Source organism: Sceloporus undulatus, chromosome 5, assembly GCF_019175285.1.
Source record: "Sceloporus undulatus isolate JIND9_A2432 ecotype Alabama chromosome 5, SceUnd_v1.1, whole genome shotgun sequence".
Taxonomy (NCBI): Eukaryota; Metazoa; Chordata; class Lepidosauria; order Squamata; family Phrynosomatidae; genus Sceloporus; species Sceloporus undulatus.
Window position 1 is genome coordinate 68,078,566 of NC_056526.1, and position 27,500 is coordinate 68,106,065.

At 39.3% G+C, this 27,500-nt stretch overlaps 1 protein-coding gene across 1 annotated transcript in view; it reads left to right on the forward strand.

The window, feature by feature from the left end:
• The window catches only part of FOXP2 (forkhead box P2), a 451,559-nt gene that overhangs the window by 415,633 nt on the left and 8,426 nt on the right, over positions 1 to 27,500 (forward strand). The window contains 2 exon segments of the mRNA XM_042467206.1: positions 1,394 to 1,463; positions 2,239 to 2,402. Of these exon segments, the coding sequence (XP_042323140.1) occupies positions 1,394 to 1,463; positions 2,239 to 2,402 (234 nt within the window).

Sequence of the window (27,500 nt, forward strand, 5' to 3'; positions counted from 1 at the left end):
TTATAACCTGAAAAATAATCTTTCCCAATGAGGGCAATATTAATAGAAAGAGCTTCTGGAAAAATGCTTCCAATTGAATGAACTGTGTTCAATTTTATGTTAATATATAATCATGAAAATACCAGCAAATGCAAACAGTTTTTCCTGCTTTCCTTTCATGGGGGCATAATATTCAATAGAACTGACTCTTACAATTATTTGTCTTCCTTTAATGGCAATACAATATTTAAATGGCATTGCAGATATTTGTAGATTGCAGGGCAGATAGCAAGATAGGTAGGATATTGACTGCAGAATAGACAGCAAGTGTTGATAACAGGATATATAGCATTTATATTTATATTCAGGAAATGCATCTCCTCTTATGAATTGCTTCATCATTAAAGCCAGTTCATAGAATCATAAAGTTGGAATTTCATTGCTTCATCATTAAAGCTTATATTAATTACTTTTTGGGAAGCTGAAAATTTGGTTTTCAGCATGGTAGGTTTCTTTTTCCTATGTGCATTCTCTATGTGCATTGTAATTCTTTTTTCCCCTTTCAGAACAACAACCCATCATGTCTTTCACAGCCTACTGTTGTAACATTTCATAAGTTTAAACTAGCAGTCTAGTTGCAAAATTATAGAAAAGGAAAGGCAAAAAAAAACCCTTTCTCTTTGGAATTTAAAATGATCTGACCCTATAACTTAGGCTTCTGTAGTCTGTGGACTGTATTTCACAGGAGGGAAATAGTAAACCCATCTCTGAGTATTCCTTGCCAAAGAAAACCCTATGAAATTCATGGAGTCACCATAAGTTGACAGGCAACTTGAAGGCACATACACACACTCACACACAGTCTTATTCACTAACACAGCTATGTTAGTCTATATCAGTAGACAAAGGGATATATAGCATCTTTGAGACTAACTGAAAGACAAATGTTTATAGCAGAAGCTTAATGCATCTGATGAAGTAGACTGAGTCTGTGTAAGCTTATACTACAGACCTTTTTCATTTAGGCTCAAGGGTGCTACAAGATTCCATTTTAGGCCCCTATGTTGATGCTCCTTGTTAGTTGTGGTTATAAACTTTGTACCTAACTCAATGAAAATTCAGCTTTTTAGTGCAGAAAGTCAGAAAATCTCAGTACAAGTAAAATATTCATTGTTCACTGTTATTTTCCCTCTTAATGGGGAGCGTCGCAGAGATCAAATTATTGTCTGTATTGTGATCCTTTGACGCGGACATTACTTAGGTTAGTAAATTGAAATCCCGCCAATACATTTTCTAGATCTGCTTTGTTTTCTGTATCTGAGGTGAGGATTTTTGCATGAAGATGCTGTGCCACCCTGCAGCCTTTTTTAAAAAAAGAAAAGAAAATTAACTTAGAAAAATTATTTATTTTCAGAAGCCCAACGTTAGTGAAAAACATACCCACCAGCTTAGGCTATGGAGCAGCACTTAATGCAAGCTTACAGGTAAAACTATGTTTATTTCTTTTACATGTCCTGTTCATTCTGGCTGTGTTGTTCCCTGTTATGAAATGGAGCTCTCCGTGTATGTGTGGTTATGATGGGTAATGGTAATAAGTGGGTTAATTTTCCAAATAAGTTGTATTACCTAGCACGGCAAGAAGTACTAGTTCTAATTCTTATTACTTTTGATGTGAAGAAGCAAGAAGGACACCCTGTGGCAAAATCTGGAACACTCGATTTTGCTGCAAATGCTAGATTGATAGAAGCTTTTGCAAATGCATGTGGATATGCATTAATATTTATCCAAGCTGTCATGAATGATTTCACATCATAGTGTTGGGGAACATGGTGCTCATGGCAAAAACTTTAAAGTTTAATTATAAGATATAATTTTTATGCAGAAAAGGCAAATGTCAGGACTCCTTTATTTTGAGTTAAGTTCTGGTCATTTTTCATAATCCTAGCTGCTGCTTTGCAGTACAAAAGAACAGCATACTGCATGTTAGGACACAAGGTTGAGGGTTTAAGTGCACTTTAGAGTTAGAAGTAGTTTTAAAGCAGAAAACATTGTGCATGTCAGTGTCAGAGCATATTTAATACCTCCATGCAGTGATGCAAGAATATGTGGGCAAGTCTACCATGTCAGATATTGAACAAATGGCCCAAAGATGTTTCTAGTCATCATTTGGGCCTGTTTACATGTATATACATCAAGACATATTAAGCTGCTTCCAAAGATCAAATGACTAACAATTCTGCATCATCTTTGTTTTGCTAGGCTGCACTGGCAGAGAGTAGTTTACCTTTGCTTAGTAATCCCGGATTGATAAACAATGCATCCAGTGGCTTACTACAGGCAGTCCACGAAGACCTCAATGGTTCACTGGATCACATTGACAGCAATGGAAATAGCAGTCCAGGCTGTTCTCCTCAGCCTCACATGTAAGTGTGGTCAGAATCCTTTTATTGGGGAAAATATATTTTTCTGGAACTCTATGTTACTTTACCTGCTTCCAAATGGAGGTAAGAACATTCAGAAACTAGCCATGCATTCTATGGGAAAGTTCCTTTAGCTCATGTGAACAGTATGGACAATATCTATGTAAGAGGATGCACCAAGAAATGTCCTTGTACACACCAAAAGACAGCATTTCTCACAGTAAATAAAATAAGAAAGTGCTTCTCTGATAGAACTGTGGATTGGGACATTGGGCTGGAGTCTGGTTATAGGTTATATGTTTATGCAATTTCTTTTGTTTGGCTAGACCATATTTGTCAGACAGAACATACTGTACTGGTTTACCAGTATCTTCCGAACTGCAAAGCCTTGTCAATACAGTTTGCAAGATAAATTGTTGATACGATTTGCAAGAGAAATTGTTCTCATGCTTTTCATAATACATGTTTTGGGTTGTTTTGTTTTTTACTGCAGTTCTGATCATCATTGTATTAATATTCAGAGGAAATAATTTTCCTCTTTCTATCAAACATCTGAAATATTTACTGAGGCTTAGTCTATAAGTCTGGGTAGCAACGCAGTCTTGTTACAATTATATGTAATTTAACTGTACTTACAAGTCCTTAACGCATTTATGGACTGTCACCGAAATACTGCCCATTTATATTACCATAAATTGCAAAGTTGAACTGTTATCCTGAGTTTACATAGAAGCTAGTAAAGTGTAACTTTTTGCCTGTCTTATAAATCAGTGTAATTACATATTCAACTTTAATTACTGGTGCATCTGTATTGGCAAGGTTTATATGTTATATTCTATGCAAGACTACGATTCCTATTAATATTTAGCAGCTAACTATATCATTAATTACTCTAAAATCTTTCCCCCACCATCTTTTTAATGCAGCTCAGAGAGTGGCAGTATTAAAAATTGATGTATTGTGGATTTCAGAAATGTGTATGAAGCCTAAGAAATGCCTGGCCTTAATCGGGGGTGTCAAACGTGGCAGATTCTTGTTTAGTAAATAGTAAAACACGTACCTTCGAGGTATCATTTCCCAGGTTATTTATATAATAATTAGAGATGGGACATCTAAGTAGACAGAGATATAAGTTCACTGTAGGATGAGTCTTTTTAAAATACAATTATATCTTTAGTTAGTGGTAGTATTTTTATATTTCAAAAGTGGTACCCAGTCTGCCTTTATTATTTAATTTTCTCATTCATATTTTCCATATTTATTATACATGTAGTTCTGGAACAGTAATTGCAAGTAGAGCAGTATGCATTTTTATATTATCAAAGATGTGCATTTTGATTTGCCTTTTTTACTTTTGAAGTTTTCCTGCATTTGATTTTTTATTTTATTTCTCTTGCAAGGCCAGTAAATACATTATCTTACAGATAGATTTATATCTCTGAGATCATATACTTAATTACTTTATTTGCCGTTCATTGCTTCATCTTGGGGGAGGGGGACCTATGTACATACACTGGTGAATATGGATATTAATGAGCTTTAGTGAGTTTAAAACCATTACTCTTTTTTTTTATATAGAATGGAAAGATTTGTCTTTTGGAAGTGTCTTTAGATGTGTTAAATAATACAAAAGAAGTAGTAAAACTTGAAGTAGAAAGAACATGAATATAAGCTCTTGAGAGCAACAGTACTCTCAAAGAAGTAAAGTGAGCCATCAGACAAAAGTTTTTATATATTGTGCTGTATGCTATCAACCATGCATTGGGTAGCTTGAGGCCTTTTACTTTTAGCAGTTCTCCTGAGTATGCTAATGCTATCTTTCTGTCTAAAATGCCAAGACAATAAAACTTTAAAGAGCAAACAAGAGTTAGATCATGTGTATTAAAAACAGCAATTTCACAGAAGTGAATGACATTTGCTATTTAGAATTGTTTGGTAATAGTGTAGCAGATCTGTCTCACACCTTCACCCTCTCCCTCTCCTATACTTTCTGAGTAATTTATGGAGACAGTGCATGGCAGGCTCCACACATACCATATACCGGTGATGGCAAACCTTTTAGGGGCCGAGTGCCCAAACTAAAAGGTCTTGCAGCACCAGGTGTTACCTGGTGCTGGGGGCAGGACTTCTCCCTCTGGAGGTGGGACTTCCACCTTCCCAGGGCGGAACTTCTGCCTTCCAGGGGTGGGACTTCTTCCCCTGCCCCCCAGGGCCTTCAGCTGCCTCTCCAGAGACAGCTGAAGGACGTGGGGCAGAGGAAGAACAAAAAGAGGTGTGTGCCTCTTCCTCCTCCTCCCCCGTGCCATCCCTGGGCTCCAGCTATCTCCAGAGAGGCACTTGGAGGATGGGAGGGTCCCCCTGCATCGTCCCCAGGCTCCAGCTGCCTCCGGAGAGGCAATTGGAAGTCGCTGAAAGCCAGAAGGCAGAACAGGTGTGCACCTCCTCCTCTCCCAGTGCCCTTCCTGGCCTTCAGCTGCCTCCGAAGCTGGAGGCCAGGAAAGATCATAAGGGAGGAGGAACAGGCACACTCCTCTTCCTCCTCCTCCCCTGCCATGTGCCAGGGGAATTGGCGTTGCATGCTATAAGATTCGCCATCACATCCATATAGAGCTGGTATGTACAACAGTGGAGCCTTAGGTGCGTTTTATTAGTTTACTATTGGAATAAACAATTGGAGGATATACCAATAATTTCCATTCATAAACATCAGGAGGAGGAGCAAAAGCTGTAAATTATAAATGATACAGGGGACAGGTTGTTGTTAACTGCCCTTCAGTCGGTCCTGGTTCATGGTGACCTTGTGGATGAGACATCTTCAAGACCCTTTATCCTCCGCAGCTCTGCTGAGGTCCTGTAGATTCAGGCCCATGGCCTCCCTGATTGAGTCTATCCATCTGGCATGCAGTCTTCTCTTTCTACTGCCCTCCACCTTTCAAAGCATTATTGTCTCTTCCAGTGAGTCATGCCTTCTCGTGATGTGGTCAAAGTAGGCCAGCCTCAGTTTCATAATCTTGGCTTTCAAGCAGAGTACAGGTTATTCTCTTCAAGGACCTATTTGTTTGTCTTTTTGGCTTTCCACAGTGTCCTCAGCAATCTTCTCGAGAACCACACATCTCAAATAAGTTTACTTTCTTTGTGTCAGCTTCCTTCATTGTCGAGCTATCACTTCCATACATGGTGATGGGGAATATAATGACTTGGATGATCCTCACTTTAGTACTTAGTTGTATATCTTTGCATTTTAGTATCTTATATAGTTCTTTCATGGCTGCCCTTCCCATTCCCAGTCATCCTTTTATTTCTTTAAGGTAACAATGATATCATTACATTAAAGGATATGACTATTAGAGTGTTACACTTTCATAAGGACTTTCCTAAGGCTTGAACCTTGCTGTCTCTGCAATTCTTTAACAGGCTTGGTAATAATTAAGACATGTAAGAACATCATCGTTCTAGACTATTTAATATTTAATTTTAAACAAATGGGGAAAATGATACAGCTTCAGGCCACCTTGGGAGCATGCCATTGACACAACGCAGGGCCTGAACATGGTCTGAAGCCGCACTAACACCAAAGTGTTAGTGCCAAACAAGAAGAACTAGGCCAAGAAGGAGTAGATAGAATCCGTCCCTTCCAGCACTCCAGTTCAGGACCATGGCAGCGTCTCGGATTGGGCCTATGCAGTCACCTCAGGCCCAGCACAAATGGCGCCAGCACGGTTCTTTTGGCCTGTCTGTTTAGAGCCATAGTCTTTTTTCCATCATAAACATTATCCTCATTGTCTTCAAGTTCTTTCATAGTTTCCCATAGTGTCAGATGAGGTATTATACAGACATTTTCAAAAGGCTTTTGCATGTACACAATCCTGTCCTTTATATCATATTTATAATCCTCTCAATAATATAACTTAGCCAATTATCCATGACAGAATACATTTTCATCTCTTGCCATTCATGGGTCAATCTCCTCCAGCATTGTTAAATCTTAACAGGATCCATTACAATAAACAAGTTCACCTGCATCCATTACAAGCATAATGGGACATATCTCCATTTTATATCTATCTTAGCATTAGCCTTGCCAGTTGCTCTGCATGTTTGGGCAGCATGTCTGGGCTGATTATTGGTCTATCAGATTATCAGGAACAGTTGTCACTGTTTATTGAACAGCATCTTTGTATGTTGGAGTCTCACCATAAGGCAGTCTGATAAGAAATCTATCTGGGCTTCTTTTTATGCTGTCTTTACGCCCACTCATCTTGTCAGCTAACCAATCCAAATAACTCACAAGTGAAGTGTACATTACTCTTGTCCAATTGAAATAGAGATATCAAGCAAGGTAATTGTAATTATTATCCTACCCATACCAGCCAGGATACATATCACAGATGGTCTGTCCAAAGTCCACTCTTGTTTTCCCCCACACACACTTTTTGAGTGCAAGTGCTTCCTGAGCACACGTGTGCAGACGTTTGGCTTATCTATTTACATTCCAGAGCATCTGGCATTCTTCCCAAATAGACATAAAATCTGTAGTTGCTTTGACACTGAAGCAGACACAAATTTCCACGGTTCTAATTGCCTGCATTAAATTGTATGCCATATTTTACTCTCTGTATATAATGTTAGGTTGAATTCTGTATTTTTAAAGTGACATGGTCAGGGCACAAAGTTGACAAGTAAATAACCCAAGCTGTAACAGGGAGATCTAATAATTTGCCTTTCCATATATTCTCCAGTGAAATCACTGCCCTCTTGAAACTGCTTTTAGCTGTGCATGGCAAAGCTCACAGTCTTAGGATAAAATTGTATGTTTGAGACATCCACGCAAAGGAGAAAGTCTTTTCCCTCTCTGCCTTGTCTTTGATCCACATGGGAGCCCCTCATGCCTGCTTTCTGTAAAATAGCAAGGTTCTGGAAGTTCCTGTCATGGAACTTCACGGGCAAATGTACTGTAAATATTCCCTGTAGGTGAATCTTGGAAATCTGTTCTTTATGGAATGGAGCAAGTTGAACTGAATTTTACCTTCAGGTCACTGTACTATAGCCTGATGATTATACCACTATCAGAAGATCATGTTTGTTGCTGAATTCTCAAGCTGCATAGAAGCCAGATGTCACAGGAACCTGGTTTGTGAAGCAGTTCCTATATGTGAGTTGGGAAAGTGCTAACATTTTGCTGATATGGTAAAATTGCCACGTGATCATTCTTTCCCTTCAGTTTCATTTGTGTGTTGCTTACTCGGTGTGAGGAGAAATGTTCTCTGTCCCTGCATAGAGACACAATTTTTATTTCTCACATGTTTTTCTTCAGTCTGTGTCAAAATGATGTTGGGAAATCAAAATGGACAGATCAGGAGTACCATAAAGTATATAGTGAGATCAGATGTTTTTATTTAATATTGCTTTCTGTGTGATAGGGAAGCATTGAAAAGAAATCTGCAAAATTATGGAAGAGCCTGAAGATTATGAGGATGATATTTATGATGGATAAAGTACTATGTTAAATGGTTTAAAACAGGGGTAGGGTAGGCAACCTTTTTGAGCCGGGGGCCGGGTTGCTGTCCCTCAGACAACTGGGGGGCCAAACTCAAAATGGCGCCCGGAACGGCGCGGAAGCTGCGGTGGGGCGGCAATTGGCGGCAGGACTGGGCTGGGGCCGGTCCCAAGGCCTCACCGGGCCGGATCTGGCCGGCGGGCCGTAGGTTGCCGACCCCTGGTTTACAATGATGATGTTCTTGAGGCAACAGATACTTCAACTTCTCTGAACTCTCTGAATCTCTATCCTCTACTGTGTTTCCCTTTCTCCCATTTCTCTGTTGTCTGATCCCACAAACTTAGACCTCATTCATACTTTACTAAAGCAGTGTATAATCTGTTCCCCTGGTACATTCCTATTCTACTTTCGTAATGCCCACAGAGAGTAATCATGTAGGTTCATTAAATCATATGGGTCCATTCACCTTGCACATCTCTTCTTTGAACTATAACATACCAACAATGTCCAGGTACCTGACTGAAAGAAAATTGAACTAAAAAATAACACCATAAAGTGATAATGTCTTGGAGAAACTAAAAATGTAAATCTTTGCTTGCATGTGAAAATAAACAATTGGAATTTTTTCTCTCTCCACTGGATGAGATTGAGTGTTTCTCTGCATTTTTTTTCACATTTGAGGCTTTTTGTAAACATTTCACAAAAATGTTTTGGCAAAATACAACAGTTTGCACAGAACAGGTTTCGCACATATAATAATAATTTAGGCCAACCCCCACCCCACTTTTATGGGTTAAGGTTTTTCTGTCCAGTATTGGACAGAGTGAGTGACTGACAGTTTTTTCAGTGGGGCCTTTTGATCTGTTGAACCAGTCTTTCTTATCAAGGGTGAGGAAAGTTGTGAATATCCTTTGCAGCATAGGGAGATAAACAGAAAAGAAAAAGAATCAAGACATCGATATAAATCCAATTATTAGTCCCAACTAAAATAGAAGCACTGAATCAATGGGAATTTGGTAAGTCAGCACTTATGTGAGTCCCATTGATTGAACTGGTCTTCTCTCATTGAGACTGACACAATTGCAGATAGGCTTTTCTTTTTCACATAGTTGGGCACGGGGATTTGTATTTGATACATAACCAAATGGTTTTCCTGTTTGTTACCTTTCAACATAGATTTCTTCCATATAATGGCACTAAACCTTGATCTCTCTCTTTGGGATTCCTAACCCATGTGGAGAAGACTCTCAAGACCATTACAGCATGCTTGTGCCATACGCGGCTTTAACCTTACATGGAAGGTTAAGCTGCGGGAGAGATAATGTTGTGCATGTCGTGTCATATGCAGGAGCACTCTCCCATTAAAACAAACGGGTTGGGCATACGTGTTTTTCCCCATACGCAGGGGGTGGGTGGGTTCCAGAATGGATCCCTCGCATATGGGGAGGGCCCACTGTATTTCCTAACATTAACTGTTCTTCATTTCTGAATTGCTTCTCTTCACCATTTGATATGCCTTCCCCTATATAAGCTCATCCTGTTTGCATGGGGAGGGGGCAGTTTTGCATCAAATTGGAAAGGAAGTAGAAATATTGGAAACTGTTTTATATTCAGGCCAGGCTTGTTTATCCAATCAGGCTGACTAGAATTTACTTTGACTGGCAGCAGCACTAGTGTCTTTCATGCCAGCTTTAAAGAATTAGAGAATGATTGGGTCAAACGTGCTTATCAGTCACTTGAGCACTTCAACATAAAAGGTTGACATACACTTGAGAATGAAATGTATGCCATAGAGCAATGGATTATCATAGAGCATATACCAAAGATCAGGTGAAAAATGATTGCCAAGGTGTCAGATGGAGGCAGCAGATTCTGACATGCAGTCTTGAAATGCTGCCATGTGTTCACGTAGGAACTTGTTTAGTTGTAAGCAAGGTGCTATAATGCTTGTAACAGCCTGTTTCCTGCCCAAGCAATCAGCAGAGAAGTAGTGTTGTATTACCTGAAAACAATGCCTTTCACTCGAATCCTTAGAGAGCCAGTTCTGACTAATTAAATTTTGCAAGATCAAGTGAAATGTATGCATGTGTGAATCAGCCCTGCTGCGCTAGGATTTACGTAGTTTGGGCAAATCCAACTAAGGTGTGTGTAAGGTTCTATTTTGAGAGGGTTTTTCTTGTTTTTTTGTTTTGTTTTTTGTCTTCTAGGCACCATTGGCGAGAAACGATTTTTCCGTTTTCTGAATTGTTCTCAAACAGGTAACTCAGAAAAGAGCTGTAAGCTATTCTATGAAGGAGTTTTCTTACAGCCATCCCTGTATGTTAAGTCCATGCATGTAGCATTCTTATGCTCTGCTTCATTTTAAAATATTGGAATTAGTTGAAGATGGGTCTGCAGCTCTCACAATCTCTTGTGATGTCTATGCATATATATTTGCGGCAGAGGTTACATTTCAGTGAAACCAGGAGTTAGCAAAAATGTACTGGAGAAGAAAGGAATAAGGATGGAACGTAATCTGAAAAGATGAATATACACAAGCTCAGTCAGTCTTTCCTCCTACACTGTGCAAGAAAGACGAGTTTTAACTCAGCGTATATTCAGTTATCCTTCCCTGCTCTTTGTATTTTGCTGTCTTTCCCAACCCCTATCCTCTTTACCTTTCCAACTTTTGCCCAGCCTGGATCTTTCCTCTTCCTCTTGGCAGTTTGATCTGCATAAACATCAAACTTTTTTTTAATGTTTTCAGACTTTTTATTCTTTAAATTTCATTTCCAAAGGCAACTGTGATTATTCAGCTCTTAAGGTCTTTTTGAGGTGCTTCAGTCTGAAACCAGTCCATTGTCAGTTTGTTCCCATATCTGATTATTCCAGTCCCCTACTGTTATGCTTTCACACTACTTACAGTAGGTTACCTATCATTCCAGTTTCAATCCCTTTCATTCTCTTGTGTTTTTCACTTCATATCATTCCCTGTCCCCCTGTCTTTGCATTTTTGTATTTCTGCTTTTAGTCCTATCTCATGATACTTCTGAAATTAACTTTGGAGGCTTCTTCTGTTACAGGAAGCCTCTATGATGCAAGATTTTTGCTCACTGGGTGAGATTTGCATGCTGGATATTATAAAATAAATCAAGCAGTGCTGAACCAGACATTAGGAGAATGATTGAGAATCTTTTAATTGAGTCAGTGATGATACTAGTGCTACAGCATTTTCTGCAAAATACCTCCACCACCAGCTCCATTTAATCTTATTATTGTAATATATTAGTGCTGGTTGAAAATGTTATGTTGCAGTCTTTAATTCTGTATTCCTAAACTAGCCCTGGAAATAATTCAAAATACATCCTACTGTGTTCTTTCATTGTGCTAAAATGTTTTTTCTGCTTTCTTAATGGCTTCAGCTTGGGATACAAGATTGGACTTCTTAAGATGCTGAGGTTTGCCTGATCTTTTGTACATCAGATTTACAAATAGGCTGTATATGAATGAGCATTTAAGGTTTTAGGAGCACCACCTAACATTTCAAACTGACAAGCAACTTGAGCAAAAAGGTAGCATTCCCCCTTTTTGTTGCATTTAAATCTTTAGTACCTATAGTGACATTATGGGGCTATGTGCATTTTCATGGGAGATGGAATCTATGCAGTTTCTGTCCAAGTAGGTGCTGAAAGAAGAAATAATTGGGGGGGGGGGGGGAGAGGTTTAATATATTTTCTGTACTGAAATAAACACTTTTCACAAGTAACATTATGTTCCCCACAACTCCCGAAAACACACACTTTCCTGTTCTCCTCTGTATTCACTATATATTGTTTCACCTCACTTTCAGATCTAGCCTCTTGTATTTTGCTTCCCTGCTCATCAACTCCCTGATCTTTCTAGCCTTATATGCTGTCTCTCAGCAGCCACTGCCAGCCCTTTATCATTTCCTCTTTAGTTGTTTAAATGTTACATGCCTTTGATCGAACAGTTGATGTTCCTTTTTTATATAATATTCTAACCCCCCATTTGTTGCACTTTTTCAATTCTTTCTACTTCCTCTTAACAAAAAGATCGCTCTAGAGATACAGTGCCTGCAGCTGTCTTATGCTGAAAAGTGTCATATCCCAATAGTATGGATTGTGGAAGTTTGCAAGATCCTTCGGGGTTTTGTGGGATCTATATAGAAGTAAAATGCATGGATGCTTTATTCCATCTTCTTTTGAATTCTTAACAATTGGATATGTTTGTAGAAGCAGATTAATAATTCTTGGACCCCTGGGCCGCATGTACATATTTTCTCTCTCCCTCACACACACACATCCTAAGATAGTAATTGATTGAATTTTAAGTATTATAGTCAAGGTTGTACGTATATCTGACCAGGAAATCCTAAATACTGAAATGTATAGATCTGAAGTCAGTTGTTCCATTCAGTGGGTGTCCCCTAGCTGGGACTAACAGTTGGATTTAGACAGTCATTTCAGTCTGAAATTCACACACCAACAGCAGAATAAAAGCAGGTGATGCTCAATTTGTTTAAATCAGCACAGGGTAGAAAAGACTCACCCTATAATTCATAAAGTTTTAAAAACTGTCACTGCTTCACACGATAACCAAAATGTATTCAGAGTATGCCTAGGTTATCATAGATACAGTGTTATCATAGATACAGTGCCACTAATGGAGTTTTCATGTCCTCTCCAATAAAATCTTTTGCACCAGGTTTACAATCAGCTGCCACTTCTCAATACCACATGCATGTGCATCACCTAATGACTGCAGTATTGTAAGATAGCTCACATGTGTAAATAAGCTATCATTTCACAGATGTGCCATAACAGAGAGAACCTTAATGTTTCTTTATATCATCTCATGCGTAGTGCTTTTCAATGAAACCCCACACTTGATCACACATTGATCAAGTGTGGGGAAAAACAAGCAGTGAACATACATGTGTGAATTAACCTTTGGTAATTAGTGCTGAACAACAAGGAATGGAGAAATTGTAATAAGAAGTTGAGGGATGGGCCATGGACCTGACAGAAGAGTCATTGCAAGTGTATGGAATGCTAAACTAAATAGGGAAAGATGAACTCGAATGCTTGGGAGCCAAAGATGCTGGCACAGAACAGAATGAAATTGGAAGTAAGGGTGTGGTGTGAGCTGGATTACTAAAACAGTATTTACATTCAGTTTCTAATAGTTTATTTCATGTGTATTACGAGTGTAAAATAGAGAAGGGGGGAGGAGATGTCTTTATCTTTCAGCAGAAGTGGTTTGAATTGGTTTGCTGAGTGATTTAAAAAGTGAAAACAGATCCCAATGCAATCTACTTTTCGGATTTGTGTTTTCAGGGATGAAGCCCTACAAAAGTCATACACAAAAAAAGATTTGTAAGGTAAAGTCCACATCTATTTATTAATTACAACCTTAATGGGTTGGCAAACAAATGGGTCTGGGCATCAACCAACCCACTTGTTAGTCAGTGAGCCAACAAGCAGGCCATAACCAAAACAGAAGTAAGGCAAAACCCGGAACGAGTTGTATGCCCATGCACTCCCATTTCTCTTCTCTCATGTCTTCATTCATGCATCTCATTCTCTTAAACCGTAGTTCCCTATGACATCTGAACTGGGAAACTATTGTTTGAGGAATTCATACAAACCAGGATATTAAATTAGGATATCCTGGCCTGCATGGATGACTGCAACTACAATTTCTCATCCCAGGTAAGACATAGTGAGAAAGTGTGTTTTGACATTAATTATTAGTAGTATAAAATACAGGCCAAGAGAGGAGAGTATCTTATTCTTCATCAAACAAACTGCATTACAGGACCTTGTGCATGTCTTCTTTCCATACTGATATCATTTCTAGGCTATATTCAGTTGCTTCTATTATATAGAAAATAGTAGTTTACAGCAGTGATCCTCAGCTCTGGTCCTCCATGTGTTTTGGACTTAACAGCTCAGAAGCCTTAGCCATTTTAGCCAGTGGTCTGGGATTCTGGGAGCCAAAGTCCAAAACACCTAGAAGGCCTGTGTTTGAAACATTTTGAAATGTTCTCATAAAGGCGGATTGATACACTGTGCTAATGACTATATTCCTTATTCACTATATTTCCAAATCTCACTTCTGTTAGCCAGGGCACATTTTATATCTATACCAGGGGCTATTTCAAGGATATTTTGGTTTTCTGCAATCCCATTAACCCTCTTTGGTTGTTCTGTTTAATCCCTAGTAATCTACAAGGCATCTGATGCTTTTGCAGCATTCCTGCTTCTCTTAAAAGAATTTCAGGTTATCTTTCTTCTTCCTCTGTTTTCTACCATGTTCAAAGCAGCTCACAGGCCCTTTTCTGATTCATCCCCCAGAGTAAAGAACAAGTGTTTCTACAAAACATGACCTCTTTTAATATGAAAATTGAACATTTCATGACCTTTGTCCAACTGCCAAATTAACTGTATTGGAAATCTGCAGGGTATTTTTTTATAAACCAAACTGGAAAATACTTTCTTTTCAGTGACAATATTTTAGAGTGCTAGCTATCTAAGAGGTTTTGAGCTGGAAATTGAAATTATGAACTTCCAGTGGTATCCCTATTCATAAGTACTGAGCCTCAATATTACCTGCTGCATTCCAAACAAATCAGATCTAGAGAATAAAGGTCAAGTGGTATATTGAATCTCTTGGGATAGGCACTCTTTAGTTGCCTTTTTCATCCTCTGTTCTTCTGTATCATGCCTGTCTCTTTGCTTGTCTCTCGCTGTTTTCTTTATGGTCATACAATTCTTTCAGTACAAACAGTCAGTGAAGGCAAATTTCACTCTAGCAGTTCTTGTTTACATAACAGATGTACATCACCACACAGACTAAACCTTTTCCCCAACTTTAATGCTAAACCTAAACAATGCCACCACTTCAAATATAGAACTTTGCACTTGGTACTGTGAAGCTTCACATTTTATTATTTCGAATTAAAGAACATAACTTTGAAAGTTGCTTGTAAAACTTCAAAATCTGAGACATAAGTCTGCTTCCAACCAACATTTTTTGGATCCGGAACGAACACTATGCTCACCCACACTCCCCTACCCACTCCCTTTTCTTCCTTCATGCAGCTGGCTTAATACAAACATCCCTGGCTTATTAGGCTAGTGTTTACTGTGGGAATCTATGGATTGTGTGCTCCCTAGAAGACAATTATTGTACCCTTCTTTTCAAATTCAAGTTCATACAGAGTACTCAAACTACAGTTCACCATTTGGATGGATCATGACATAGTATCTAGTATAGTTTAGATTCAAAAATAAACTGGTATATTAGACCAAGAATGGGACTGTCCTAATAAAAATCTGTTCTTGATTTAAGATATCCTTTTTGAAAATTCTACAGTTTCTCTTCTGTCTACTGACCCTGTTGCATAGCGCTCCATTTGAAGAGGATTCTCTCCTTTTTATTTCAATAGGCAGAAGTGTGCAGTGGAAAATGTGTATAGTTAGAAACTTTATCTCTATTTAAGAACATTAGAAGCTCCTGTGCATTCAAAGAATTAGATCATGATCACAATCTGGAAATATCCCATGTATGCCCTTTTATTTAATGATTAGGGTCTAAATGCCATAAAGGAAGCTAGGCAGGGTCAGCCTTGGTTAGAACTTGGATAGGAGACACCAAAGAATGTAATGTGCTGTAGGCTGTATTTCAGAGGAAGGAAGTTGCAAAACCATCTCTGAGTATTCCTTGCTGAAGAAAACCCTATGAAATTCATGAGGTCACCATAAGTCAACAGGTGACTGGAAGACACACATACATACATACACACTTTTAATTGCTACATTTAATTGCTGTAAGAAATATGTATGTTCTTGATTAAGGAAGTATTATAGTCATGTACCTCAAGCCTGCAGGAGGAATCTTTGAGTGTAAAGGAACTATGGATGTTGCCAGTGCTAATGCACATCTGCAACAACATAGGTGAATTCTAATGGATTAGAACTGTGGGACTAGATCAATATAAATTGCTACATTCTTTTTTGTTTTTAATCCCAAAGGAAGTGAGTTTTTAATTCATGCTGTAGCTCTTGCACTAAACATCAAAAGAATATGCTGCTGTTTTGCATCCTGGTCTGTGGTATTGATCAGAAAGGAAACATAAACAGAGTTTCTCATAGCTCAAGTATTACAGCTTAGGGACTTCTCTCAAATGACTGTTTTGCATATTATATTCATATTGCTAACCTGGTTTTCATTTAGAAGTTGCAGGGAGGCATTTTGAAAAACTAGAAAAACTACAAATTTTATTTGGATTTTCTATCCTGCTCTATCCTGAAGGGTTTGAACATTTTGCAGGATCTCACACTTTTCTCACAGCTCTCTGACCATCCTTCTGCATGTATGGAGATGCTCATCTCAGTGTAGTTGAAATGTTGATAGATTAGATGGATCCCAGAATCTTTGAGTTTAATGCTTACAGGCTGAATGGTCTTGTGCTGCATAGAGTGTGAAGCAGTTTTCAAATTACTAGATTTAGCAAGATTCAGTAGTCCCAAATAATATATATATATATATATATATATATAGTTCTACAGTTAGAGGTAATTTCCTTTAAGCTTCATTTATAAAGCAGAGGAACTGATCAGGAAAAGCTAGAAGTCATAGAACAGGTAATGGAACACTCAGGTCCAAAACACACCGCAGAAATGATCCAGTTTGAGACCATGGTCAATGCTAAGTAATCCTGGGAATTGTAGTTTATCCAGCCTCTGTTTAAAGACCTCCAAGAAGGAGATTCCACCACTCTCAGATTCCACCACTCCACTGCTGAACAGCTCTGTCCAGAAGTTCCTCCTAATGTTTAAGTGGAATCTCTTTTCCTGTAACTTGCATCCATTGTTCTGGACCCTATTCTCTAGAGCAACAGAAAATAAGCTTGCTCCATCTTCAATATGACATCCGTTCAAATATTTAAACAAAGCTATCATATCACCTCTTAACTTTCTCATATCACCTCATAATCTTCTCAAGAAGATATGGAAAGACAGCCATGAAGAAACTAGGTAAGGTCCTTAATGTCATTAAATACCAAAGTCAGAATCATCAATGGCATAGTATTTCCGATTTCTATATATATTTGTGAAAGATGAAGACAGGGAAAAAGATCTACTCATTTGAAATGTGGTCCTGAAGAACAGTTCCTTGGATACCATGGTCTGCTGAAGAGACAGATGAATGGGATTTGGAGCAAATAGAGTCTGAAATTTCACTAGAAGTGAAGATAACTAAATTGAGGCTCTGATGTTTTGGACTTATTGTGAAATGATGTGGCTCATTGGGAAAGGCTATATTGTTCAGTAGAATGAAAGGTAGCCGGAAAAAAAGAAAGACCACACATTACAGATGGATTGATTCAGTCAAGGAAATCATGGCCCTGAGGTTGCAAGACCTGAGCAGGGCAGTTGATATCCATGGCTCTTAAACATATCTCTTTCATAGGATTGCCATAAATTGAAGTTAAGGTGTTGGCAGATAACAACACTGTTGTAACTCGGTTCCCTGTCTGCAGTATTGTGAGGGAGGTTGATTTACTGAGCTCTCAAACATTTATACTAGGGTGGGAGGTAATGCTTTAGTGTTTTGCAGCCAGTCAGTTTAGTAGTAAATGCTTACAGAATATTCTGATAATACTCAGTCTTTAAAAACAAAAGCCCTGATGGCTAAATGCCTGTACTGCAGCAACTCACTCACAAACCACAAGGTTGTGAGTCTAGTACCAGCCAAGGGCTCTGGGTCGACTCAGCCTTGCATCCTTCTGAGGTCGCTAAAATGAGTACCCAGCTTGTTGGGAGCAGTTGGCTTACACATTGCAAACTGCTTAGGGAGTGTTTAAGAGCACTGATAAGCGGTATAGAAATGTACTTGCTATTGCTAAAGTCATGTTTTTCAGTGTGGAATTCCTCCATTAGATGTACCCCAACCAAAAAAAATACCCCACCAAAAAACAACATAATGGAGTCTTTGCTTTTTCTTTAGGTAGAACGGCCTTCTTGCTGTTGTTTCTATGTTAAGAGATTTATTAGAAGCACTAGTTTTGATAGATTGTGGTTAGTTATAAAAAGAGCTTTTTAATCTTATTTTGTTAGCACTTGCTTTTCATTTGAAGAAATAATTTAACTGAAATTGAAACTCTTCCAGATATACTTTACTACATCTAAATATAAACACTTCTGCATATTATTAGCACATAATGGTTTTCTGGCTCCTAAAAAGTAACCTGTCCCGAAACCTCAGTAGAAAATGATGTATTTATGTTTTTAAAATATAGCACCAAAATTTATTTCTTATTAGTGACATCAGCTCTACAGTATTTAGTTAAATTTTCATGTACTTGATATATATAAGCTGATTATCCTTTATCTGATATGCTTTAGACCAAAAACATTTCAGATTTCTTTTGGATTTTGGAGTATTTGCATATGCATAATGAGATATGTTCAAGGTGGGACTCACGTCTAAACACAAGATTAATTTGTTTCATATATACCTTATATATGAAGGTCATTTATACAATATTTTAAATAAGTTTGTGCACGAAAGAAAGTATGTGCACTTTGGCCTCAAACAGATGGCCCAAAAGGCCCATGCTTCGACTGTGCTACTGCCGTTCATGCCGGGACCACAGCAACAGCACATGCCCAGTCTTGATCCTGACCACTGCCACAGTCCTGAACCGGGCTGCCAAAAAGGAGGGGGTTTTTGTCTGCTCCTTTTTTGGCCCAGCTCTTCCAGCTGTATTCAGGGGGTGTGTCGTGTAAACGCCACACTCCCAATGCGATCAGACGATGGCTCTTTTGGCCCATCTGTTTGAGGCCCCTAGACTATCAGAAAGCAAAGGGGCCACTATCGCAGTAACCCATGAAAAAAGTTTTGCATTTTGGAGCATTTCTGATAAGGGAGACTCAACCTGTACAAGTTCTTCTTAATGTTATGGCTATGACACATATACCTGTTTGAAAGTGAAACATTCTGAACTTGTCTTTTTCATTTTGGTTTGGAGGTCATGATACATAAGCAAAGCACAATGGATTTGTGTTTCACACACCATTTTTAGAACTGCTTATCTTCCAAAACAAATGTCTAGTCACAAAAGAAGCCGAAATAAATAATATATAGCACATTATGTAAAGCGTGCAAAATCTGGCATAGTAGTCAATTTTGTAAGACTAATACTTTTCATTTTTAAGCATGTATCTAAAATTCATCATTACAGAGGATGTGTAAAAATATAAAACATTTGAAGAAACTTATTAACTTAGGACTTCCTGTGGTTCGCAAGGGAAACATCTGTGCTCTGATCATGCCCAATTTCCTCCCATAGCTTGTATCCAAATGGCTTAATACACCTAGTGTTCTTCCTGATTCATGCCTGTTCACACCAGACCTAATAAGAACATCCCAAAGCCTACATTCTGTGAGCACCTACAATTTACATAGCTTGGAATTTGAATTGTAGTTTAAGGTCCATTTCTGAAAGGATGCATGTTACAGTTAGTGCATTTCTACAGGAGATGAGGTAGGACATTCAGTTAGGAAGGAAAACTGGCACTGGAACCAAAGGCCTGGGTATAATTGCTGAAAGCTATCCACAAGGTAACAACAGTCGACTACAGGATTCCCCCCCACACACACACAAACAGAGTTTTGCATATATTCAAGCCCCATTGGATTGAATATTGGTGCATGGCTGCAGGAGCGCACACACCCCATTATTTCCCCCTCCGTTTGTCCCTCGTGCTTAAGCAAGGAATGCGGTTTCCAAAACTGTGAGAATGGAGAGAGGACTGTAAGTCCATAAGAAAATGAATATGATAAATATCACTCCAGCATCAACTTAGATCTCACAATGGGCCATTGGAATTAGAGAATTACTTCATACTCCATTAGAACATTGGGCCATCCAGTTCTTTACTGTCAGGGCATTTGAAGCAAAGTATGTGTTCTGTCAAACTTAGCCTTCCCTTGTGGTGTCATCCATTCTGGTATATCAGTACCTGATTCTTGAAAGTCTTACCCTCATAAACAGAATGTAAGAAAAGGAGGCATCATACAATGAATATCTCCTCTGCCTTATAAGGACATTGTCTTTGGTACTTTATCCATTGTTACTTCAGGTGGTGATTGTGGATGGTGGCTTGTAACATAGAAAGAGGAGGTCTCAAAGTGGCATCCATTCATGATGGTTCTGGAATCTACAAGAGAGTAGTTGGTCCCTCCTAATCCCAATATAGGCTGGGATCTGTAAGAGATCTCTTCCGGGAAGGACTCATCTGATTTAGACCAAGGGGGGTCCTAGAGAGGAGGTTCACTATGTTCACTCAGTGCTACTTTTCTATGATGCCTTTATCATAGGACAGTGGCATATAGAGCAGTGGCCGTGACAATATAAGATCAGTTTCATCACATGCAAAAAACAAACATCTTTTTAAAGCATATCAAGAAAACTCCAATTTAAAAGTGATATTGGCATGTTACAGACCGCCCCATTGGGGCGGCCTGTAAGCACTCCTTTCCCCAGTGTATCGAGGCCTCAGCTGCCACAACGGCAGCCTCCGAGGCCCCGATCCACCACTTTCCAGGCTGTAAGGAAGCTGCAAAAGGCTGCTTCCCCACGGCCTGGAAAGGGGTGTCCTTGGGGCTTCAAGCCCCAAGGACACCCAATGGCGGCAGAGAGGAGGAGAAAGGGGCCACTTGGCCCCTTTCACCTCTGCATCACTGGGCGCAGCCATCTAAAGGCTGCGCCCAGCGACGCAAAGCTGCAAGGAGCTCCGAAATGGAGCTCCTTCCAGGGCCATGGAAAGGGCGTACTATGCGCCCTCGCGCGGCCCCACTACGTCACAACTGCGCCGCCTCTTTTGGAAGCGGCGCGGTCGTGACATGGTCATGGCGGCGGCCGTGTGGAACAGCTGCCACCATTTTCTACGTGCAAAGCGCGTATTAGGGTTAGGGGCGTCCAGAAAGGACGCCCCTTTCTAACCCTAGTGCGCGCTCGTTGCATACTAGGGTGCTCATTTGTAACGGGCCTTTGAGTATATAAAAGAAGCCTGATCTCTCTCTCTCTCTCTCTCTTTGTCAGGAATACATGGCATAGATGTATGCTGCATTGCCAGGCAAATACTGAGTATATAGTTACTAGAGGTGATATGATAGCCCTGTTTAAATATTTGAAGGGATGTCATATTGAGGAGGGAGCAAGCTTGTTTTCTGCTGCTCCAGAGAACAGGACCCAGACCAATGGATGCAAGCTACAGGAAAAGAGATTCTACCTCAACATTAGGAAGAACTTCCTGACAGTAAGGGCTGTTCGATAGTGGAAGTCTCCTTCTTTGGAGGTCTTTAAGCAGAGGCTGGATGGCCATCTGACGGGGATGCTTTGATTGAGATTTCCTGCATGGCAGGGGGTTGGACTAGATGGCCCTTGTGGTCTCTTCCAACTCTACAATTCTATGATTCTAGACACTTCATTTAAGTGTCCAGTAATATTAATTCAGTTTGGCTGTGTGTAGCCTTAAACAGATACATTACTTTTGGAAATATATCATCTGTTTTAAATTGATCCAAAAAGTGTATAATGTTAGTAAATTTCCATGGGTATCAGAGGCTGGGAAAAAAAAGTATTAAAACTTGTTTGTCCAGACCCATGCCATTCACATCTACATGGCTGGATGAAAATCACTTTGATGCCACTTTCTGTTCAGAGTAGCTTTTTCCTTTTTCCTGATCTTTCTGATGTGGCCACTGGCTCAATATTATGAAATCTGACTGACAGGAACTGTGCGGGATTTCAGGCAAGCAACCTGCCAGCCCTGGAGATGCTAGATACTGAACATGGGACCTTTTGAGAACAATGTATTCTGATAGAGTTGGAATAGACCACACATAGCTCTGTCACTGCGGTATTGCACTTTCCCAATGATGTAGTGATATATGTAACATCACTTAAATTTACTTAAGCTCTTCTATGCCAAAGATCCATGCTACCACATCCCTTTTAACTTCAACTAAAGCAAGGAAGTGTGGAAAAAGCAGTAGCAATCACTAGAAGGCAAATTGTGGTTGTGATTCACACATAAATTCTTGGATTTTTACACTCAGGGGACTTTGCAAAATACAAGTCTGTCTTTATTCATATTGGCTTTCAGTGGCCAGTGATAGGGTATCAAATGAGAAGATGAGGCTTAATCACTGAAATCAGAAGTTTTGTAACCTATTTTTGTCTACCCCAAACTCTTGGGTTGAAACAGAATTTAAACACAATTTAGTAAAATGGATGTTTTTGCCCATCATAGCTCCACAGCATGGAGATGGAAAAGCTCCATGGGCCTGTGAAAAATTCAAACATTTGGTCCTGCATAGAAAGTATTAGGAACATGGATAATGTGTGAAACTGCCCTTAGATTGCCTTTGTTAAGATTTGTCCTGCTGTGATGACTTGACTCGGTTGGCACTTCTCTAATCATATGAAAGGAAAACAGCATTCTCAGTTGTGGGCAAATTTTCAGTACAAATTGTTTGAGCAGCAGAATGACCCTTTGCTCTATATCACATTATGTGTTTAACAATGCTGCTTGTAGAGGAGTTTGTCAAGATGGGAATGCAGCACTGGGGCAGAGAATTGCTAGACCCTGGAATATGGTTTTGCATAGATGCTTTGCTCTGTAAGCCTTGATGTTTCATTTTTTACCATCCTAATAACTCATTCACACACAAATGCTATCTTTAAATTTTTATAGGCAGCTTTTGAAAATTCTTGCCCATTTGGAAAAAGCATGGAGCAAGTCTTGAAGAGGACCTGTGTTTATTATGTGACACAAATAACACATGAAATCCCCAGCTGAACTGTATTGTTGGTGAAATAAGATGCACTCAGGTATCGAAAAAAGAAAACAATGACAACAAAACAAAACACTGTGAAATGCCGCTAAGCCTGCTTTCACTAAAATGGTTATTAATGGCAAGCTAGGAATATTTGACATTCCTTGGGATCAAAGGCTTCTCCGGGGTTCATATTTCTATATGAAACAGAGCAGTGTGTGTGATTGCCCTTTCCCTCTGAGTTCTTTCAGAGCCAACAATTTTTCAGCAGGAACTGTGACCGATAAGAAACATGGCAGTTGGTGGGGAAGGACTCTTCCCTCATTTTGAATAGTTTTACCATACTTGTTATTGTCTGCAAAATATTTCTAGAGAGGAATTTTACTTTGGATGTCTATAACTACTGCTGCAATTTCAGACTCATGGGAAATAGCTGTTGTGCCTTCTCTAAGTCCATGCAGATAAAAGAACTGCCTCCAAATCAAGCTTAAAACATTTGGGGACCTGAGACAGAATATAGTATTCAACTGGTAAATTGATGGGAATTAATTATTGAATATTAATCATTCATTGTTTAAAAAAACTAAAAAGTTGCTGATTGGTTATCCTTAGGTGCTATCATAAAATCTGCTTCCTGTGTAATTTCATTTCTCCCTTCCTAATGGTAGGGCCCACTCTGATCATGTAAGTAGACATTTGTATTATATTGTATTACATACCAGGAGTAAGGAGACTTTCACTACATATCAAGTTGAGATATTTCCATGTAAAGTGAGGGGGTGGACTGAGTCCAATAGGCTCTGTGCATCCTTCCAAGCCTGCAGAAGCACTCCCAAACCCCTGGATTCCCTTTCCTCCCAAATTTTAATGTGCAAATGCACTCCTGGTCACTGCAGGTCACTTTCCAGGTGATTGTTTACCTGTAAATGGACCGAAAACACCCAAAACTATCTACAAATGGGACAATTAGTCTCCCCTCTCCAATTGCAGAAAACCTTTTAAAAAGAAAAGAAAATCACTTTTTTGCAAGGTGTATGAATGATTGTATGAACAGGGTCAGTGCATTGCAGAGATTAAGATCCTGGAGGCATCATATAGCGAGTATCATTTATCATTTCTAAGTTTTATTTCATACACTTTATGAATTTCTCGAGATTTTAAGGCAGAGTAGGATGCCAAAAGATTATAAGTACATGATTTAAACAGTAAAACTCAAATATCTATTGACTCTATTCAAATGCTTATTAAAATAAACTATACTAAAAATAGAAATTAAGAAGAAGCCTCATGTTATTCTGTGCCTTCAAGTCATTTCTGACTTATGGCCATCCTAAGGCAAACCTACCACATGTTTTTCTTGGCAGGATTTGATCAAAAGGGGATTGCCTTTGCCTTCCTTTGAGGCAGAAAGTGTGACTTGTGCAAGGCCTTCCAGTGTGTTTCTGTGGCTGAGAGGGGATTTGAACCCTGTTCTCCAAAGACTAGTCTTAGTCCAGTGCTCAAATCACTACACCATACTGGCTCTCAAGTAAACAGGGCAGCTTTTGTCTTTAGATCTCTTATGTGTTTGCCAAACCTATATGGGGGAGTATTTTTTTATAAATAAAATAAGTATAGTTCATCAATGTTTCAAGTAATTCTTCACTTTGATTAAATAGGAAAAGAGTACAAAATAAAAATATACCTACATTGAGTGTAGTACTGTTAGCCTTTTGCATATTCAAGGTAGCCATAACTTGATTATCAGAATATGAGAAACAGGTTACTGGCTCAACAAATTGGCCCTAGTATTGGACAGAGACGTATCAGAGAACATCCATATCATTACAACAGTTATGTTGGCCACAGTCCTATTGCTGTTTTACACATGTGAAAATATTCCTACAGAGACAGTTGGATGTTTTTACCTGATGTCAAATATCTCAATTCACTCCAAGGTTGTGGAAAGGAAATTGTGCTCTTGGTGCCTTTGCACATGGATTTGTACTAGTACATTGCACATAGATGCACATGCACATTTGGTTGTGCATCCACTTGCACATCCAGTGTCTTCCCTCTGTTGTGCAACATTGCCATTCAGCAGAAAGGTCAGGATATTGCAGGACAATGTATAACTCTGCATGCAGAGATTTAAGATGATTTTAGATACTGATCATTGCATTTCCGGCAGCCTATAATATATTTGGTAAGGTTCAAAGTTATCTTATGAATCTCTCTTTTATTCCCAAAGAGTCATAGCAGACTGCATCAAGAGGTCTCAAACCTGATTTGCCCCTTTTTTCTTTTCTTTTCTTTTTAAAACTGTTTTTGTCAAGCCGTGATTCTAAGCATTCATCTCTGGGTGTGGCCCACTGAATAAGTAGGACTAAGCTGCCAGTTAGTGAAACACTTAAATCTAGAACATTATTTGTGTTCATTTTAATCTATTCTTGCAGTGTATGTGACAGTGTGATATTGGATTGAGGTAAATCAAATGCAAACAAACTATGATTTCTAAAATAATTAAAATTCAGTGTACATGGCAAACTGTCGGTAACAACCTGGAACTTACAAAATTGCATGACATTAATTTAAGCATGTGAGCCTTTGCATTGACACTGTCTTACTGCTCATTAAGTACATATTAAGTACTTTTACTAAACTCTTGTATGAAACATTGCATGTAAGGTACAGCTTTTAATGTAAGGTATAGCTTTTAAAATGCTACTTTCTATTTCTGTAAGAAAATAATTAATTTTTGTTTATAAGCATGTAAACACAAACTTGCAATATTTAAAAGACCTGTAGCAATATCCTAGTGCTTAAAATGATACACTGAAAGACAGGGATGCTTCACATAAATAAACAAAAATTCATTACTTCATTCCACGTGTTGAATGCTCACATATATAAACACCTGAATAGAGCTTAGATACAGTCAGCCCTCTGTATCCACGGATTCTTTATCCACAGGTTTAACCACCTACTGCTTGAAATACACACACACACACACACACCAAAAACAAACTTTGATAGTGTTATTTTATATAAGGGGCACTATTTATATTCATTTGTGTATAATGGGACTTGAGCATCCATGGATTTTGTTATTCACGGGGGGTCCTGAAACCAAATCCCAACCACTGAATAACTATTTCAGGAATGAATGCAACTGATACACAAGCCTGAACTCAGTAAAGGCACTCCAGCTCATGGCCATGGCTACTACTGAAGAATCTAGGCAAAAAGGTAGATCTAGAAATACCCTGAGACAATAAGCAAAATATCTACTTTGGATATGCCCCCAAATGCATTATGAGATTCTTTCATTTCCTATTTAATTAAGGATCCAGAACATAAGAAATGCATTCTATTAACCAGCATTGAACCTTTTGCCAATATGAAATTTGGAGGGCAAGACCCAACTGGTGCCATTCCTTGGAAAAGAACTGCTTCTGTCAGTAGAATCACACACACCCCTCCTTTGTGTCCTCAAAACCTTTTCCAGAAAGCTGGAAAACATCCTGAAGCAGTTTTATTAGGGCATCCACCTACACACCTGTCTGTCCAACATTAATGGATACTTTTCAACTTGTACAGCCTGATGATGTGGGCAGGATCCTTCGATAGGTGAAAGCCACCACATGTGTCTTAGATCCTTGTCTTTCTTGCCTGATTTAAACAGGCCAGAGGACAACTGGCTGAGTGGGTGAAGGAGGTAGTCAATGCCTGCCTACAACAAGGCAAAGTCCCAATGTGCCTAAAAGAGGCAGTTGTGAGACCTTTGTTTAAAAAGCCATCCCTGAATCCTTCTATACTGGGTAATTATCGACCGGTGTTCAACCTACCAGATTTTGGCAAGGTACTGGAACGTGTGGCGGCTTCCCAACTCTAGGGGTTTCTGGATGAAACAGATTATCTAGATCCATTTCAATCTGATTTCAGGCCTGGCTATAGAACTGTGACAGCCTTCGCCAGCTTGGTGGATGACCTACGCAACAAACTGAACAGGGGGAGTGTGTCCCTGTTGTTTTTACTGGACCTCTCAGTGGCTTTCAGTACCATTGGCCATGGTATTCTTCTGGGCTGCCTCTCTGGGATGGGACTTGGAGGTACTATTTTACAGTGGCTCCATTCCTTCCTGGAGGGGTGAACTCAGAAGGTGATGCTGGGAGACTCCTGTTCAACCCCCTGGTCATTGGCCTGTGGTGTTCCTCAGGGTTCTGTGTTGTCCCCTATGCTGTTTAACATATATATGAAAGTGCTGGGAGAGGTTGTCTGGAGTTTTGGGGTGTGGTGTCATCAATATGCAGATGACACTCAACTCTACTACTCCTTTCCACCTCAATCTAAAGAGGCTGTTCTGGTCCTAACCAGTGTCTGTCATCAGTAATGGACTGGATGAAGTCAAACAAGTTGAAATTTAATCCAGACAAGACAGAGGTGCTCCTGCTCAGTCGGAAGGCAGATCAGGGAATAGGGATCCAGCCTATGTTAGATTGGGTCACACTCCCCCTGAAGACACAAGTTCACAGTTTGGGAGTACTCTTGGACTCAGCTTTGAACCTGGAGGCCCAGGTCTCTGCAGTGACCAGGAGTGCTTTTGAACATTTAAAACTTGTGTGCCAGCTGCGCCCGTTCCTTCAGATGCTGGATCTGGTCTTGGTGGTACATGCCTTAGTTACATCCCATTTGGACTACTATAACAGGCTCTATGTGGGGCTGACTTTGAAGAGTGTTTGGAAACTTCAGCTGGTCCAAAGAGCTGCAGC